Below are 15,325 nucleotides of genomic sequence, written 5' to 3'. Positions count from 1 at the left end.
GAGAATGAACCTCGGGAGGAATGACCTGACACTGAGCACTCTGGGAATGAGCCAAGGAGGCAGTGCCAGCCCGGAGGCTGACGAGGGTGAGATCTGAGGACAACCAGAGGAGAGGTGGCCAGGAAGCCAACTATTATGTAATCGTGGAAAAGCATGTTTTCATATATCCACCACATAGAAGGTAGAGCACACAGGGGACAAAGTTATGAGCACTGAGACCAAGCACCTGGAGGGAGGGAGTTTGGTAGACCTGGGGGGGTCGAGCATCAGCCTCCATGATCCAAGACCAGAATTGGATGGTGCCCGTCTACCACTACCAAGGGCTCTGAAAAGGATATTTGAAGGTCCCACGGGGAAGTTCTACCCTGTCCTATAGGGGTGATGAGTCAGAACCAACTTGCTGGCAGTGAGTTCGGTTGGGTTAGATTCGGATAGGAGAAAAAGGTGGAACACAACTCAAACCATAAGACTGATGGAACCCCAAACTCCGGTCCTCCAGGTCTGGAAGTGGACTCACCTGTGGTAGAAGCATCCTCCATTTCAGATCAAAGGGGCAGCATTTACCCAAGAACAAAGCCGGAGTAGTCAGAACAAGGGAGCGCTGGAAAGCGGGAAACGGAGGAAGTAGGATAGGTGCGGGGCTGCACTGGAGAGACTGCAGGGAGGAGTGGAAAGCAAGTGTGTGTGAGCCATTGAGTGTACAACTGAAGATCTCCTCTGTACACTGCCGCCTAATTCACACTAGAAAGCTCAAAGAGAAGATATTTTCAAAAAATATTTAATGTAGGAAACTGCTGTGAAACAACGTTATCTCTGGATGGTGGTGGTGGAAGGTTACTTCTATTTTCTTTTCAATCTATATTTTCAACACTAAAGATATATTACTTTAAAAAAAAACTTAGATGAAATACTGGAAGGTGGCTTTTGCTGTTGGGAAAGGACCCCAGCCTGTTTCTGCCTTAACGTGTTCCTATGGAGAGGGGTCTGGCCCTTGCCTCCCATTGGATGGCACGGAAGGTGGGGCGTGGCTTCAAGAAGGCTTGGCTCAGCAGCAGCAGCCCGGGCCAGGTGAAGATTAATGCTGTTGGAGGCTGGGCCCTGCGGCTGATGACAGACAGCAGTGAGGGGTTCTAGATCATTTATTAAAAGTAGATTTGAAAAACAAAAACCGGAAGGAGGCTGCACTGGTGCTGACGTCAGCCCCAACTGAGGACCTGCTGAGCCAGCACCATCTGAGACTCCCAGCCATACCAGGGGCGGCAGAAATGCCATGTCCGTCCCTAGGACAGCCCATGGGCCCACATTCCTTTTCCTGGCACAGACTGGCAGATGGACAGAAGAGAAGTTTTGTTTTGGTTTTGTTTGTTTTTTTAAAAAAGCGGTTTATTAGTGTCAGTGCCACCAAATGTAAGTGGAGACCGGCCCCCTCTCGGGCCCCAGGGCTTCCCCGCCTGAGCCCCCCCAGAGGAGGAGCCACTCTTGGGGAGCCCGCCCGTGGGGCAGTGTCCTTGTTCATCTGACGCCAGTTCCTTGGCACCTGGCCCAGTGCTAAGCCCCACCGCGAGATGCCATAGGGATATTTTCCCCTGAGTGACTGTCCCCTCTGCCGTCTGAGATGCCCCTGCCTCCAGAGGCCGGGGCCACGTCCACCTGGATGACACCGTGCACCTGGGAGAGCTGAGGGCTGTCCAAGCTGGCGATGAGTTGCCGGGGGCCTGGCCGCACAGGCACGAACGTCTGGCGCAGCGTCACTGTCTCGTTGCCCCCGATGTCCCTGAGGGCGGAGACAGGGTCATGGTTCAGCAGTAACTGGAGAGGGGAGGGCAGGACGGCTCCAGGACGGCCAGGAAGGAGGGAGCAGGTATTTCTGGGCTCCCCAGCACAGTCACACCCACGACCAGGAAAAAGCCCGAGTCCAGGGCAGCCTCGCAGAGCCAGCCACCCACTCAGCTGCCTGAGCTGGGTCCTCCCTGTCTACTGGGAGCCTCCCTCCCTGCTCCCATTCCACCTGCGTGAAGACGGTGGACGCCACCCCAGGGAGCCTCCTTCTCTGCCGCCCTGTTCCAGGGTCCCCCACCTCACCTGGGGCCTGCCAAGACGCAGGAGCCACCCAAACCAGACGGGGCCCCACACAAGAATGTCAACACAGGAAAGCAAGTTTAAGAAACTTAATTATCCTCTGCGCCGATCATCATTCCAAAGCAGAAAGAGCACTGTAATGCACCCACCTTGTAAGAGATCATCTCAGAAAACAAGGCACGTTCTTCACAAGAATAGACAGTGTGGCAGTATGTGTGTCCCCTACCCCTAAAGGGGATCACAGTAGAAGAAGGTCCTGCACAGTGTGGGACCACAACTCCAAATTCTGAAAGAGACCAGGCTTGCTGGTCGGATAGACAGTGGCAGAACCTTTGAGACTGGCCCTGGGTCAGCGGCCGTCTGGAACTGAACGCAGCTCAATTAAGAGCCAAACAGCAGTCTGCAAAGGGACCAGTGCTACTAATGAGGGGCATACACCCTAGAACCATTTGGGATCTAGATGACAGCATTTACTCAAGAACAGTGTTCAAAAGGGGGGAGGAAAGGAAGAGGAGGAGAGCCAGGAAACGGAGGAGGTGGCCTGGGCGGTGCAAGGTTGAGGGATTGTAATGTATGAGACAGAACAAAATGTGTATGTGTACATTGATCACCCACTCTGTAAACCTTTACCCATTCACAATAAAAGTTTTAAAAAACAGTGTTTGTGAGAGACCCCGAGGCAGAAAGGGAGACTCATGCACACACACACACACACACACACACACACCAGCCCCCCAGTCTCTTTGCCACCTCCTCCCGTTCTTTTGTAGACCTCTGAACATCTATCCCTAACTGCTCGCAGGGAATAACCATTCACTGGACTTTAACTGCCCGCCTTGCCTCCCATCTCATTTCCCCCATCTACTCTCCCGTCACTCAGCGGTCAACGGAATCTTTCACAGGTCTCTTCCCTGGTGCTCCTGAGGGCCCCTAACTCCGCCTCTTCATCCTCACCACACCTCTGCCTCCAGCCCCATGGAACCCCTCCCCTCTCCCTCACCCCCCTCCATTCTCCATCCTGACAGTCTGCCCCCAGTGCTCCCTCCCCACCGTGTGCTGTCCAGAGACGGCCCAGGCACCGTCTACAGCCCAGCTCCCACCTGCTCCTCATTCAGAGCTTCCCTTAGCATCCCTGCCCCGGAAAAGGACTCGCTCCGACCACGATTACATTTACTGCAAATGCTCTTCCTTGTCAGAGTCTGGCCTCTCCTGTCTCTGACTAAATCCTCATTTCCAGCCACCTGTTTGGCCCCAACCTACCTGGGGGCCCCTCTCTGCTGCCAGATGGCAGGCAAATACCATAGTCCTCAGGGCTCTTGTTTGAGCAAAGCATTTGGCTTAGAGCTTGCTTCCCTGACTACTGTGTGTTCCTTTCTCTACTCCCTGATAGCTGTGTGGTTTAGGACAAGGTACTGCACTTCTCTGGTCCTTTCTGGCCCATAAAATGGAAATAAATGTGAAATAGGGTAGAATTAGATGGTCTGGAAGATGACTTTTGAACTCCAAGAGGTTAATAGGAACCTGATGCTCTAAAATAGATCCCAGTAGAAAGTCTATAGACTTAGCCAATACTAGATACGCTATGTCCTGACTGGTTATCAATCTGTGTTTTTAATCTGTGTACAAGAATTCACTGTATAGGCCCCATCAGCCTGGAAAAGTCTGCCGAATCCATGTTATTAAACAGCAATGGTTTTTGGTGTCTGGGACACCACACAATTAATTGTTCACCTACTCTTTGGTGGTTTAAATCCACCTAGAAGCACGTCAGGAGACAGACCTGGGTGTCCTGCCTCCAAAGATCTGGGAGCAATTCTACTCTACACACAGGGTTGCCAGGCGTTGGGACTGGCTTAAAGGCAACCATCAACAGCGTCAATTGTTTATCTACGGCATCGTTCCATTATAATATGATTTCTGAGAGACACTGCGTTTCAGGTTCCAAGTGGGAGCGCCAAGACCTCTCCTGGGCCCTATCGTAATGTCCGGTGAGGCCTGTCACTCCGGTGTGTGTGAGTTCAAGCTGACTACAAGGCAGCTGTGATAAGCTGGAGCCTGTCTTGAACTGAGCGTAGGTTTTGAACCGGGCCTCGGACGGTGGCATGAGCACCTGGACATCCAAACGAACATTGTCCTTAGTAGCTCTTCCTCTGTTGCCAGTGCTGGGAGCGTTTTCCAAACCTCCCCCAGGGATTTTCTTTGGAGTCATTTGAAACCACACACACATACCCACACAGGCACACACACACACCAGACGGCCTGACCCTCCTTAACTTTTGACAGAAAGGCATTCCGCCCAACTTGCTTACTGACATGACTCATGTGTCTTAGGTCTGAATAACTTCAGGCTGTTTCCAAAGCCAAAGCCACCTCTCCGGAAGGAGACTGGCAGATTGGCCGCTAGTAGGGCATTCTAATGAGTATGATTCAGACCCTGGGGGAAATTCCCAAGAAGGGTTTGGAACAACTGCTTTGGTGGTGACAACAGCCATCTGGGGGAGTACATTCTGGAATGTTTATTAAGTGACCCGTCACCTGGCTTGGGCGGCACACCTTGTGGTATAATGGGGTTCCATACCACAGCCTTTGATGTGCAAATGAGCCCAAGTTTCGCCCATCTCAGAATCCCGCATATCTGAACCCACAGCTCAGGGCCACCCCACAGAGGCTGTAAGCAATCCTGGAGGCCCCAGCCCTAGCTCACCGCAGCAAGGGCCACAGGACATCCAAGCAGGCCCTGCCTTGAGAGCCCATGATCCAAACCTCTCACTGATGGTCTTCAAATGCGGGGGATCATGCAAACCCACAGGCAGAGAGAGGGCCAGCACAAGGGTCCTGTCTTGATTCCCACACAGGGACAAGACTAAGGTGACCAGACATCCCGCTTTTGGTGGGACAGCCCGATTTTTAACAAGTTTTCCCATGCCCTGTGGCGTTTTAATAAGGTCCCAATTTTGGGAAAGAATGCACAATAAGCTAGGGTATACAGTTTTCAGCTGCCATGTGGCTATTTTGCCAGGATATGAGTTTTATCAATGGTGTCCCGTTTTGCCAATGTTAAAATCTGGTCACCTTAGAAAAGACCCATCGGGGCAGGCCACCTAGGAGTCTCATCACCCACCACTAGGACCCGCGTAGGGTGAGAGGATGGGTCATCTCCTCCCTAGGGACCCCCAGCTGGAGCCAAGGGCCAGGATGGCAATCTGAACAGCTCTTGGCCACAGAGGAGCCTGCCTCAGGCAGGGTCTGCTTGGGGGTGGGGGTGGGGGTGACAGCATGGGCGGCTGGTCAGAGGTCTCTGCTTCTTCTCATGCCCCACCCTCCTCCTATGCCTTCTGTCTAGAGAGGGCACCTGGTGGCATAGTAGTTATGCGCTACACTGCTAACTGCAAGGCCAGCAGTTCGAAGCCCCCAGCCAGCTTGGGGAGAACGAGGAGGCTCCCTCCTGTAAAGAGCTACAGTCTCGGAAATTCACAGGGGCAGTTGGCCCCTGTCCCCGAGGGTCACCCTGAGTCGAAGCCACTGCATGGCAGTGGGCGTGAAGGAAGAAGCTGATCTCTGGTAAGGTCCATAGACGTGTTAGTCTATGTCAGAGCTGCCAGCCTGGGCAGCAAGCACCCTGTCTGTGTGCCCTCACTTGGCACTCTGCTTTACCCGGCCTGGGGTCAGGCCCAGACCAGCTGGGTGAAGGAGGAGGCCTGCCCTGTGGATCTATCAACCAGCCTTGGGCACAGGCTGAGCCAGGGGCATGGCGCCTGTGTGTGGTGTGTGCTGGGGTGGGAGGAGTGTGCCCACTGAGACCTCGGCCACCAGCCGCCCCATCTGTGGGCGGGCAGGAAGATGGCAGTAATGAAAGCACACTTACAAGTGAGCAGTGTGCCCAGCAGTACGCCGCATGCTGATGCATTCCCTGCAGGCACCCAGGGAGGCGGGGCTGTTGTCAATCTCCATTGACAGGTGAGGAAAGCAGGGCTAGAGGTGAAAGTGGGCTCGGAGGAGAGAACTCACTTGCCCAAGGGCACAGAACTAGTGCAGGATGGGGCTGGGACTTGAACCCACGTCTTTTGGTTCCTAAGCTTTGCTGTAAATCACACGATGGCGTCTAATGTAGTTGGGAGGTGGGGCCAGCTTGGGGGAATCCTCCAATGAGAGCATGTCCCTGAAAATGCCTTTTCCCCCAACGATAGAGTCTTTACACAGATGCCCCTGTGTAAGACCTGCTCTCTTACTAGTCAGGGTGGCAAGGCAGGGTCCCGGAGGACAGTATCCGTGGACTGACGGAGGTGGGAGGCAGTGCTGGCTGGCCCCACACTGTCTGCTGGATCCTGACACGGCTGTCCTGAGCAGCAAAGAGAGCCAGCAAAGCTGGGCCCCGGGCGGCCCATGTACCAAGCAGGTGTGGAGAAGATCAGACTCACCCAACATTGAGGATCTTGGGTCTCTGTAGCCCAGAGCCCTCGAGCCGGAAGACGACGTTGGTGAGGGTGACGGGCAGGGGGTTCTTGAAGACAATCTGTACTTCACATTCCTGGCCAACCACTGCTGCTCCCAATAACTGAAAAAGAGGCCCACGCCCCACGTCACAGACCAAACACGTGGCCCAAAAGGGTGCCCCACCGGGGAGAGAAGCACCTTCGGGTCAAAACTGCTTTTGGAGCCTCGTGTTTCTGCCCCTCCAAGCAGGCTTGGTCTGCTCCCCGAAACCCAGAGAGGCAACGCCAACCCACTCCCCAAATGAGGAGACAGGCCACCGTACCATGGACCTGAGATCCCCTTTTACAGGTCAGGAAGCTGAGGCCCAGGGGCAGCTCATCACCGAGCCAGCCTGTTCCTGGCTCCGTCCCCTCTCCCCTTCTCCTTTGCCCTCTGCCCACTCCTTGCACCCCGCCAGCGGCCCTCACCGTGAGGGCGAGATCCGGGGTCCGTAGGCGGAAGGTGTGCTGCTTGGCTAGCACCTGCCCGCTCTCCTTGACGTGGCCAGAGACGTTGAGCAGCATGTTCCCTTGGTCCACAAGGTGGGGCCGGTACTCCTTGTAGGCCACAGGCATGACCACGCGCTCGGCTGGGGAAGAGAGACGGCCTCGCTCAGGCCTGCTCCCCAGGCACGGCCTCCCCGAGGCTGCTCCCGTTACTCCCGGAGGCCTCTATGCCCCCAGAGACGGGGTCGGGCTGAGCGAGAAGCACTTACAGGCCCCTGGCGCCAGCACCACTTCCTTCTTGTTCTCCTTGAAGACAGGCCCGGAGACGCCCGTGTAGAAGGTGACCGAGAGGTAGAGGTGCAGCTTCACCGTGCGCCGGCTGCTGCCTCGGTTGCTCAGCTCCACGCAGACGGTCAGGTCCTGCCCGGTCACGGCGTCCTGGGCCTCCACCTGGACCGCCACGTCCTCCGCGGAGTCTCGCATGGAGTACACGTTGGGCTTGCTGCCATGGGCCGCGGCGGTCTCCACGGCCTTCCGCTCCGCGCTGGAGCCTGCGGGTGAAGGTCAGGGTGAGCTGCCAGGGACTACCCGAGAGGTGGGCTGGTGCTTGCAGGCAGCGATGGAGACCACAGCGATGGAGACCACAGGAGGTGGGCTGGCAAGGGATGGGTGGGGGGTGGTACCTTCTGGATGCTTATAGATGGAGGTGATGTCCTCCCGCATGCTTGAGCCGAGGGCCTTTGTGACAATGAGTGTGCCAATGGCTTTCTCCTCCACGTACACAATCTTGAAGCTGCCATCGTCCTGCCGCTGCCAGTAGACCTTGTCACTGTTCACCTGTTGGGCCCAAGGGGGGCTGTGTGAGCCAGCCGTGAGGGAGCTGGGAGGGGGGATAGGGGCAGGCCTGACCTCCCGGCTGCCTCCCCCCGGGTCCCAAGCCTGGGAGCTTCCTGGCAGAGCCCCAGTGGGGGAGTTTCCATAGCCCCAGCAGCCAGCAGGCGCAGGGAGAAGCTGGTCTGGGAGGTTCTTCACGGTGCGTTTTTGCATTAATAACAGTAATCCCTTGTGCCCGTCCACCAGCTTTATGACTTATAAAGCCGTTTCATGCCCATTATCCCTTTTGATCCTGGGCACAGGAAGCACGGCAGCCATTATTATCCTTTTACAGTGGAGGAAACTGAGACTGGTGGAATAAGTGACTTGGCCAAGGCCACACAGCTAGCCAGTCGTGGGGAAGTCAGGACCAGAGCACCCAAGGGGGCTGAGGCCAGGGCTCCGGTCACTTGGCAGCTGGCGTGGAAGAGTGGGGCGCAACCCTCACCTCAGCGAAAATGAAGGGGGTGTCATACTTCATGTAGACCAGGCCGTTCTTGATGGACTCTACAGAGCAGGGACCGCAGCAGAAGATGCCTAGGGGAGTCAGGGAGAGGTGAGGTCTAAGGAGGCCAAGAGGGACCTTCTGATCCTAGACGGAGGCCCACGTGGCGCTCCAGCCCCACCCACTAGCTTTGTCAAAGTCTAGTCACCCACAGCCTCAAAACCAAACCAAACACACCACCATCATTGAGTCAATTCTGACTTCTGAGACTCAACTCTTTGGAGTAGAAAGCCCCACTGTCTTTCTCTTGCCGAGGGCTGGTGGCCTCAAACTGCTGACCTTGCAGTTAGCAGCCCAAACCTCTACACTACCAGGGTTTCTCGTAGCCCATGATTCTACGAGGAACCAACTTCACTGCCGCCAAGTCAGTGCTGACTCATAGCGAGCCCCTTGTGGGTTCCCGAGTCTGTCACTGTTTACTGGAGGAGATAGCCCAGTCTCTCTCCCTCAGAGCTGCTAGTGGTTTCAAACTTCCGACCAAGAGGATCACAGCCCAAAGTCTAACCACCCCACCACCAGAGCTCCTAGCCTATGCCTCGTCGCCTCTAAAGCCAGATCAGCGTCCTCAAGCACTCGGGGAGGGAAAGCAGAGAAGCTCCGTCAACTTTCCTCAGCCAGAGTCTCTTTGCTGGGGGGTGGTGGTGGTGTGTGCAGGCGTGTCAAAGAGGGCAGAGCTGAGGGACAAGCCTGCCTCCACATCTACGTCATGGGCATACTTGTCCTTCACAGGCTGTCCACTGTCTGTGGCCTCCAGAGCACAGGACCGAGCCGGAGCCTGAGGTGGCTCTGTTGGCTGGCTGCTGGGGCTGAGAGGGAAGCCGGTGGCAATGGACTCTCCCTTCCCTTGTTGCACTCGGGGGCTTCCTGGAGGAGAGGGTCTGGGGCGAGGAGAGGGTTGGCAGGAAACAGAATAAAAGGTGAGGCCCATTCAGCAGGAAAACATCTTAGAGATCATCCAGTGCTCTGCCCTTTTGCAGCTGAGAAAACGGAGGCTCCAGGAGATGAAGTGGAGGTCAGAACGCTACAGACAGTTGGATACCAAGAGGGTGGCGTTGACTGAAGAGCTACTAGGCCCCTGCAGCATGCTGCTCCGGGATGCTTCCACATCAGGGAGAAGGGGCAGGGACCAGCCAAGGAACCCACCTTCCTCTCGCCCACCTCATAGGCTATATTCATGGGACATGGGCCGTGGGGTCACGTCGGACTCCTGGCAACCCCAAGGGTGCAAAGTACGGGCCCAGGATCACACATCTAAGAAGTGTAATCAGCTAGAATCAAGCCCCTGCTTTTGCCCCCACCCCACCCCCCAGGTGGGGGCCAGAGTTCAGGCCTCCATGTCCTGGCCAGGCCGTTCCTGCGCTGCAGAACTTTGGGGCACTGTTAGCTTACGGGTGATCCAGAGGGAGGGTTCTAGCCAGAGACCAGAGCAGGAATGCAGGGTAGGCAGGGGCAAGGCAGGCCAGGGTGAGGAAGGGCGGGCTGGCCAGAAGGCTGCAGGGGGAGTCCGCGTCAGAAGGGGGGAGAGCACAGTCTCATTTTCTCAGAAGCCTGTCTCCATGAGTCCACAAAAGAGGCTGGCAGGTTATGTCAGCAGTAATTATACCTCAGGGCTGGGTTATGGGAACGATTTTCTTCTTTGAACCCGCGCCTGTGATTTTGCTGTCCTGGACAGGTAACTGGCGTGAACAGGCAAAGGGCTTGGCGAAAGCGAGAGTGAGTGTGCCGCAAAGGCCAGCGGTCCGGAAAGTTTCCTTGAGCTCGGATACTGACCAGCTCTGAGCCCCAGGGGAAGTCATGTGACCTCACGGGTGGGACTCCAGAAGGGTCCTGGAACGCCCCAAGGCTGGCTGACCTTCAGAATCAACAAGAGCGCTTCCCAAAACATAAACCCGAAAATCTGCCCCAGTTCTGACAGGTCTGGGGTGGGGTCTAGGTATTTATTTAAAACGCGGGAACCCAAACCAAACGCCCAGCCACCGAGTCAATGCTGACGACACCGTGGGGCAAGGTAGAACTGCCCCTATGAGTTTCTGAGTCTGTCACTGTTCATGAGAGTAGAAAGCCCTGTCTTCCTCTTACAGAACGGCTGGTAGTTTCGAACTAGGAACCATGACCACAGCCCAACTTGTAACCACTACACCACCAGGGCTCCTAAAACCAGAACAACAACCCCAAATCCAAAGCTTCCTGATAAATAGCCAGGACGCGTACCTTTTACGTTAATTCAATTCTATACTTCCCCTTTCTGCTATGTATATTTCTAATGGCTTTTTTTTTTTACTTTTAAAAAGAAATGTAAGTAAAAGATCCTCCGATTCATTCTCTTCAGGATATATAAGCAGATAAATAAGAATGGTGGATTTGTGGGGACGTGAAATTGTTCAAGGAAGACTCTGGAACCTTGACTTTTGAACCAACCACCTGTATGTGTTCACCATGCAAAAGAGATGAAGCCCGGCCAGGGGACCGTTCCCTAAGCCGAGTGCTGTGGAGGGGACCCCAACTCCCGGACAGTGCCACTGCTCCTAGAGGGATTCTGGGGCCGTGATCTCTGTGGAGCAGCTCATGGGTCTGAAGCACTGGCCTTGCAGTTAGCAGTCCAACGTTGACCCGCTGCGCCACTGGGGTTCCCAGTTAGCCACCTCCACTGCCCCCCCACCCCCCAGTCGATGCTGACTCATAGTGACCCTACAGATTAGACAGCATCATTGTTCTCCCACCGGACAACCAGTGGGTTTGAACCTCTGACCTTTGGGCTAACAGGCCAACATGTAACCCCAAAACGTAAAACCAAATTCACTGCCATCAAGCCAATGCCAACTCGTAATGACCCTATAGGAAAGGGTAGAACTGCCCGCTTTGGGTTTCCCAGACCGTAACTGTTTCCCAGAGTAGAAAGCCCCATTTTTCCTGCCACCGAGTGGCTGATGGTTTCGAACTTCTGACCCTGTGGATCACAACCAAACAGGTAACCACTACACCACCTGGGTTCCTTGACGTGTAACCCACCGTGGTGAAAATAAACTCGTGCACCCACACAGGTGATTCAGACGAGAAGCCAGTTTCAGGCACCAAAGCATACGACCAAACAGAAACATGCTCATTACAGTGGAGCGGTTCTGACTCACGGTGCCCGAGGGTTGCGGGGTGAACTGCTCCACGGGGTGTTCTCGGCTGTAATCTTTTACGAAAGTGGGTTGCCAGCCTTTTCCTCCTCACTGCTTTTTGGGTGGGTTGGACCCACAGGGGCTTAAAGACTTTGGCTCTAAGACGAGTTTGGTGGCGACATTCTGTCATGTGGGGACAGGGAGAGGGCCCAGGCCCAGGCCTCACCACTACTGGTCTCCTGGGGTGTGGCATCTACCACCTGCCACCCATCAAAGCCTGAGGGCAGATCGGGCCTCTTCATCCAGCAGTCATTCCACACGTGGAAGTTCCTGGGGTGGACATGGAGGGAGGGCTGCGTCTGACCCATCTGGGGCCTGGCCTCCACCACCCTGCCCTGCCTGCCCCTCCCTCTGGCCCCCCACCCATCCCCAGAGGCAGCCCCAGCCCCGCCTCACCAAACAGAATCGTGGTTCAGGTGCTCCAGGGGCTTCATGTTCTCATCAAAATAGATGTCCATGGTCAGGGACGTGTCAGTATCGTGTGCGGAGTTGAAGTTGGTCACAGTCCGGGTGGCCAGGCCCAGGCAGCGCAGCACTGCAGAGGACACGGGCCAGGGGGCGTGGGGCCAGCATTAGTTTGGGCAGAGTCAGGGGCAAGGAGGGATCAGGTCAGAAACGTCAGGGGAAAGGGGCAACTGCGATAGGTAAGCTGGGCTGGGACCACCAGGGGTCACCAGGCTCTGGAGGCCTTCCTTCCGGTCAGGGAGCTTTGGAGTTAGGGAAAACCAGGCCTCCTGCCGGCCTCTTCTTCCTCCTCTCCCTCAGGCCTCTCCCTGTAGTTAACACTAATTAATGATAATTAAGGGCAGCCTACATGGACTCCCCCGCCTGCACCCTGCACTGTAGCCTCAGCTGGGCATGACTAGGGAGAGGAAGAGCCTGGCCTCTCTGCCCCCTCCCTGCCCACTGGGGCCAGGCCACTCCCACCCCGTCCCCTTCACTACCTGTGGTGGTCACGCCAGCAAAGACCCAGCACTGGCCATAGGGGACGGAATAGCCCGTGCGTAGGTAGCTCAGTAGGATCTCCACGCTGCCCACCCATGCCGATGGGTTGGTGCCCCGAGAGTAATCTCCGGACCAGTTCCCGATCAGGACCCCGTTGTCATCCAGGGAGTTAACCTGCCCAGCAGAGGAGGAGGGGTGAGTTGGGGAAAGAAGTTCTGCAGCCCAGCACCTCTCCCTGGGGCCACCCCTCACCCATGGAGGCCTCAGGATGTGTGCTCAGCAGCCAGGCTCCACCCGCCCTCCACGCAGGAATTCGATTCCTGGGTGTGCCAGCCCAAGGTTTGGTTCTGCATGCCACAGAAGGCACAGCGGAGCCAGGGTGGGCAAGAGGGGGAAGAGGAGGTGTGAGTCCTTTGCTCAGGATATCCCGTGCAGGACTCTGGAAAGGGCAGGGCCCGGGCCGCCGACACACACAGTGGACAAGCGGGGGCTCACCATGGCAGAGATGACTCGGGACACGCTGACCGGGTCACCTCGGCTCCCATAGGGCATCCCCCGCCGATCCAGGATGTACAAGCAGGCATCCAGCACCCCATGGTCAAACTGAAAGGAGGGTCAGATGGTTGCCTGCAGCCCACTCCCCCACTCCTGCCTCTAGCTGGCCCCCCCCGCACCAGGGGAGGGTGGGGTTAAGGGAGGGTGTGAGATTGGCCAACCCTACCTGGCCGTAGTTCCAGGTGCGCTCGCCAATCTGTGCCTCGGTCCCGTAGTAAATCCTCCCAGTCTCGTTAAGCACGTACTCCTGCCGCCAGCCCTCATGGTCCACGTACACGATGTCGTCTGCGGCCCAGAACACACATGTCTGGCTGCCCCCTCCCTCTCCCTGGGCCCCACCTGCCCCCAGACGCAGGACGCAAGTCCACAGAGAGAGGACTGCTCCCTGGAAGAGGGAGAGTGACATACCCAGGGCCCTTTACCAGCGGAGGGGAAGCTGTATGACCTCGGTGGTCCCCTTTCTACACTGGAACCAGGTCTCTCTGCCTGGACAAGGGGTTGGCTTGTCCTACGGCAGGCACCCAGGTGCCCAGACTCACTCGGGGGAAGGATGTCCTGATGTCCTGCCCGGCCCTTCTGCCTCCCCCGCACCGCCCCACCGTCCCACCGGCTTCTGATTCCAGCAGGCTCACCTGGGCACCAGGGGTTGAAAAGGATGTAGATCTCGTTGTGGGGGTCAAAGGGCAACTGGAACTCTCCAGCGTCTGTGCGCGTGCGGACCGTGAACTCAAACTTGCCGATGATGGAGTTGGGGGAGGTGTGGACCCGCAGGTTCAGATTCTGCCCACTGGCCTTGGTCACCTGGGCCTTCCAGCCTCCGCTGCCCCCTTTCCCCACCGGGATGATGACGTGGGTGCCCTTGCCCACTTCGGGGTTGTTACCTAGAGTGGGAGAAGCGGCCATGAGCTGGAGAGCACGCCCAGCGGAGGGGGCACCGAGTCTGGGACGACCAGCCCCACCCACACCCAGAATGCATTTGAGCCGGTGCGTGCGTCCCTGAGCTGGGTCATTGCTTCAGTCTGTGACAGTTTCTCTGAGAGCAGCTGTGTCCCCACCCGATGCTCACCTGCATGTTGGGCAGGGCTCTGGTGCAACGTCCCAAACCTGTTCCCTGACACAAAGCTCAGAGGTGGGGAGGAGGGCCACTGTCACCCTGCCACCCGCCTGCCTGACTGTCCCAGGGCCTGGCCACCAGGCAGGGTCCCTCATGAAAGGGCAGCCTGCTGCTTAGGGCTGCAGCCTCCAGAGGTCAGGGCATTCCCTGGTGGAGGTGCTGGGGGCACCTGGGAAATTAGAAGCTGGGGTGGGCAAGGGTAGGCCCTAATCAAAGGGTATGAGGAGTCTCCCGCCTCCAACATTAGCATAATCATCAGCCTGGGCAGTCAATGGCCGGCCACCTGGCAATGCTGAGAGGGAGGCACCTGCCCTGAGCCATGGGACCAGAGAGCCAGAGACAGACCGAGCTGGACAGGGAGAGGGAGAATACCAGCCCTGCCCCTGGGGAAGGAGCAGACCGAGACAGACAGACACACACGCAAGGCAGATTCGAGGCAGGCAGGTGAAGAGGGGGCACGTGGCTCTGGGGCCTTGAGGAGAGTGAGTGTGACCCTGAGACACACAGCTAGCTAGGGACACATTCATCCGCTGGTCCCTGACCTATCCTGTGGCCGTGAGGAGTGAGGTGGGGATGGCACCTAAAGATGCCTCTTTGAGCCTAGTGCTAGACCTGGGAAACACACACACACACACACACACACACTCCTGGCCCCTGGCCCCATCCGGTCCCCACTCACCGATGAAGAGTTCTAGAACGATGCGGTCCGAGGACTCGTAGGGCCGGGACAGGAAGAGGACTATGTGGAAGGGCTGCCCCCTGCGCACAATCAGGTTGTCATACTCGAACTCGTCCGTGTGGTGCTCCTGGCGGTTGTGGTCGGAGCGGGCGCACAGCAGATCCACACCGGTCACCACCAGCATGCCCTCTGCAAGGCCACAGCGCCCATCAGTGAAGCCCCTCTCTTTAGCCTCCCAGCACCCCAGAGATGGCCGCATTGAGGGCCCTCGGCTGCACGGTGCATCAGGCCTCACCTCGGATGGTGCCATCCCCGGCTGCATTCACTCCGCTGCCCCGCGAACTAGGCCGGCGGGCGCCGGAGCCCCGGGAGCCCGGCCTTCCCGGCCTTCGTCCCCCAGAGCTGGACCCCCGGCCCCCGTCATAGTCCCGCTCCCAGTCCTCATCTGCGTTCCGGCAGGAGCAGCAGCTGCAGCAGCGGGCCCAGAAG

The 15,325-nt window shown here is 57.1% G+C and overlaps 1 protein-coding gene across 1 annotated transcript in view; it reads right to left on the bottom strand.

Annotated features, from left to right (window-relative positions):
• Nucleotides 1-1,130: 1,130 nt before the first annotated feature.
• The window catches only part of TGM1 (transglutaminase 1), a 14,947-nt gene continuing 752 nt past the window's right edge, over nucleotides 1,131-15,325 (bottom strand). The window contains exons 2-15 of the mRNA XM_030884943.2: nucleotides 15,132-15,325; nucleotides 14,837-15,025; nucleotides 13,676-13,924; nucleotides 13,210-13,328; nucleotides 12,984-13,091; nucleotides 12,488-12,662; nucleotides 11,940-12,078; nucleotides 11,710-11,813; nucleotides 8,320-8,408; nucleotides 7,682-7,835; nucleotides 7,268-7,549; nucleotides 6,981-7,141; nucleotides 6,498-6,634; nucleotides 1,131-1,774 (exon numbers count right to left, since the gene is read on the bottom strand). The exon at nucleotides 15,132-15,325 is cut by the window's right edge and continues 208 nt beyond it. Of these exons, the coding sequence (XP_030740803.1) occupies nucleotides 1,549-1,774; nucleotides 6,498-6,634; nucleotides 6,981-7,141; nucleotides 7,268-7,549; nucleotides 7,682-7,835; nucleotides 8,320-8,408; nucleotides 11,710-11,813; nucleotides 11,940-12,078; nucleotides 12,488-12,662; nucleotides 12,984-13,091; nucleotides 13,210-13,328; nucleotides 13,676-13,924; nucleotides 14,837-15,025; nucleotides 15,132-15,325 (2,326 nt within the window). The 3' untranslated portion in view covers nucleotides 1,131-1,548. The remainder of the gene's footprint in view (nucleotides 1,775-6,497; nucleotides 6,635-6,980; nucleotides 7,142-7,267; nucleotides 7,550-7,681; nucleotides 7,836-8,319; nucleotides 8,409-11,709; nucleotides 11,814-11,939; nucleotides 12,079-12,487; nucleotides 12,663-12,983; nucleotides 13,092-13,209; nucleotides 13,329-13,675; nucleotides 13,925-14,836; nucleotides 15,026-15,131) is intronic.

Source organism: Echinops telfairi, unplaced genomic scaffold (assembly GCF_000313985.2).
Source record: "Echinops telfairi isolate 266 unplaced genomic scaffold, ASM31398v2 ScPeMD7_18;HRSCAF=68, whole genome shotgun sequence".
Lineage (NCBI taxonomy): Eukaryota > Metazoa > Chordata > Mammalia > Afrosoricida > Tenrecidae > Echinops > Echinops telfairi.
Note: the sequence above shows the minus strand (reverse complement) of the source record. Positions and strands in the feature narration are given on the sequence as shown.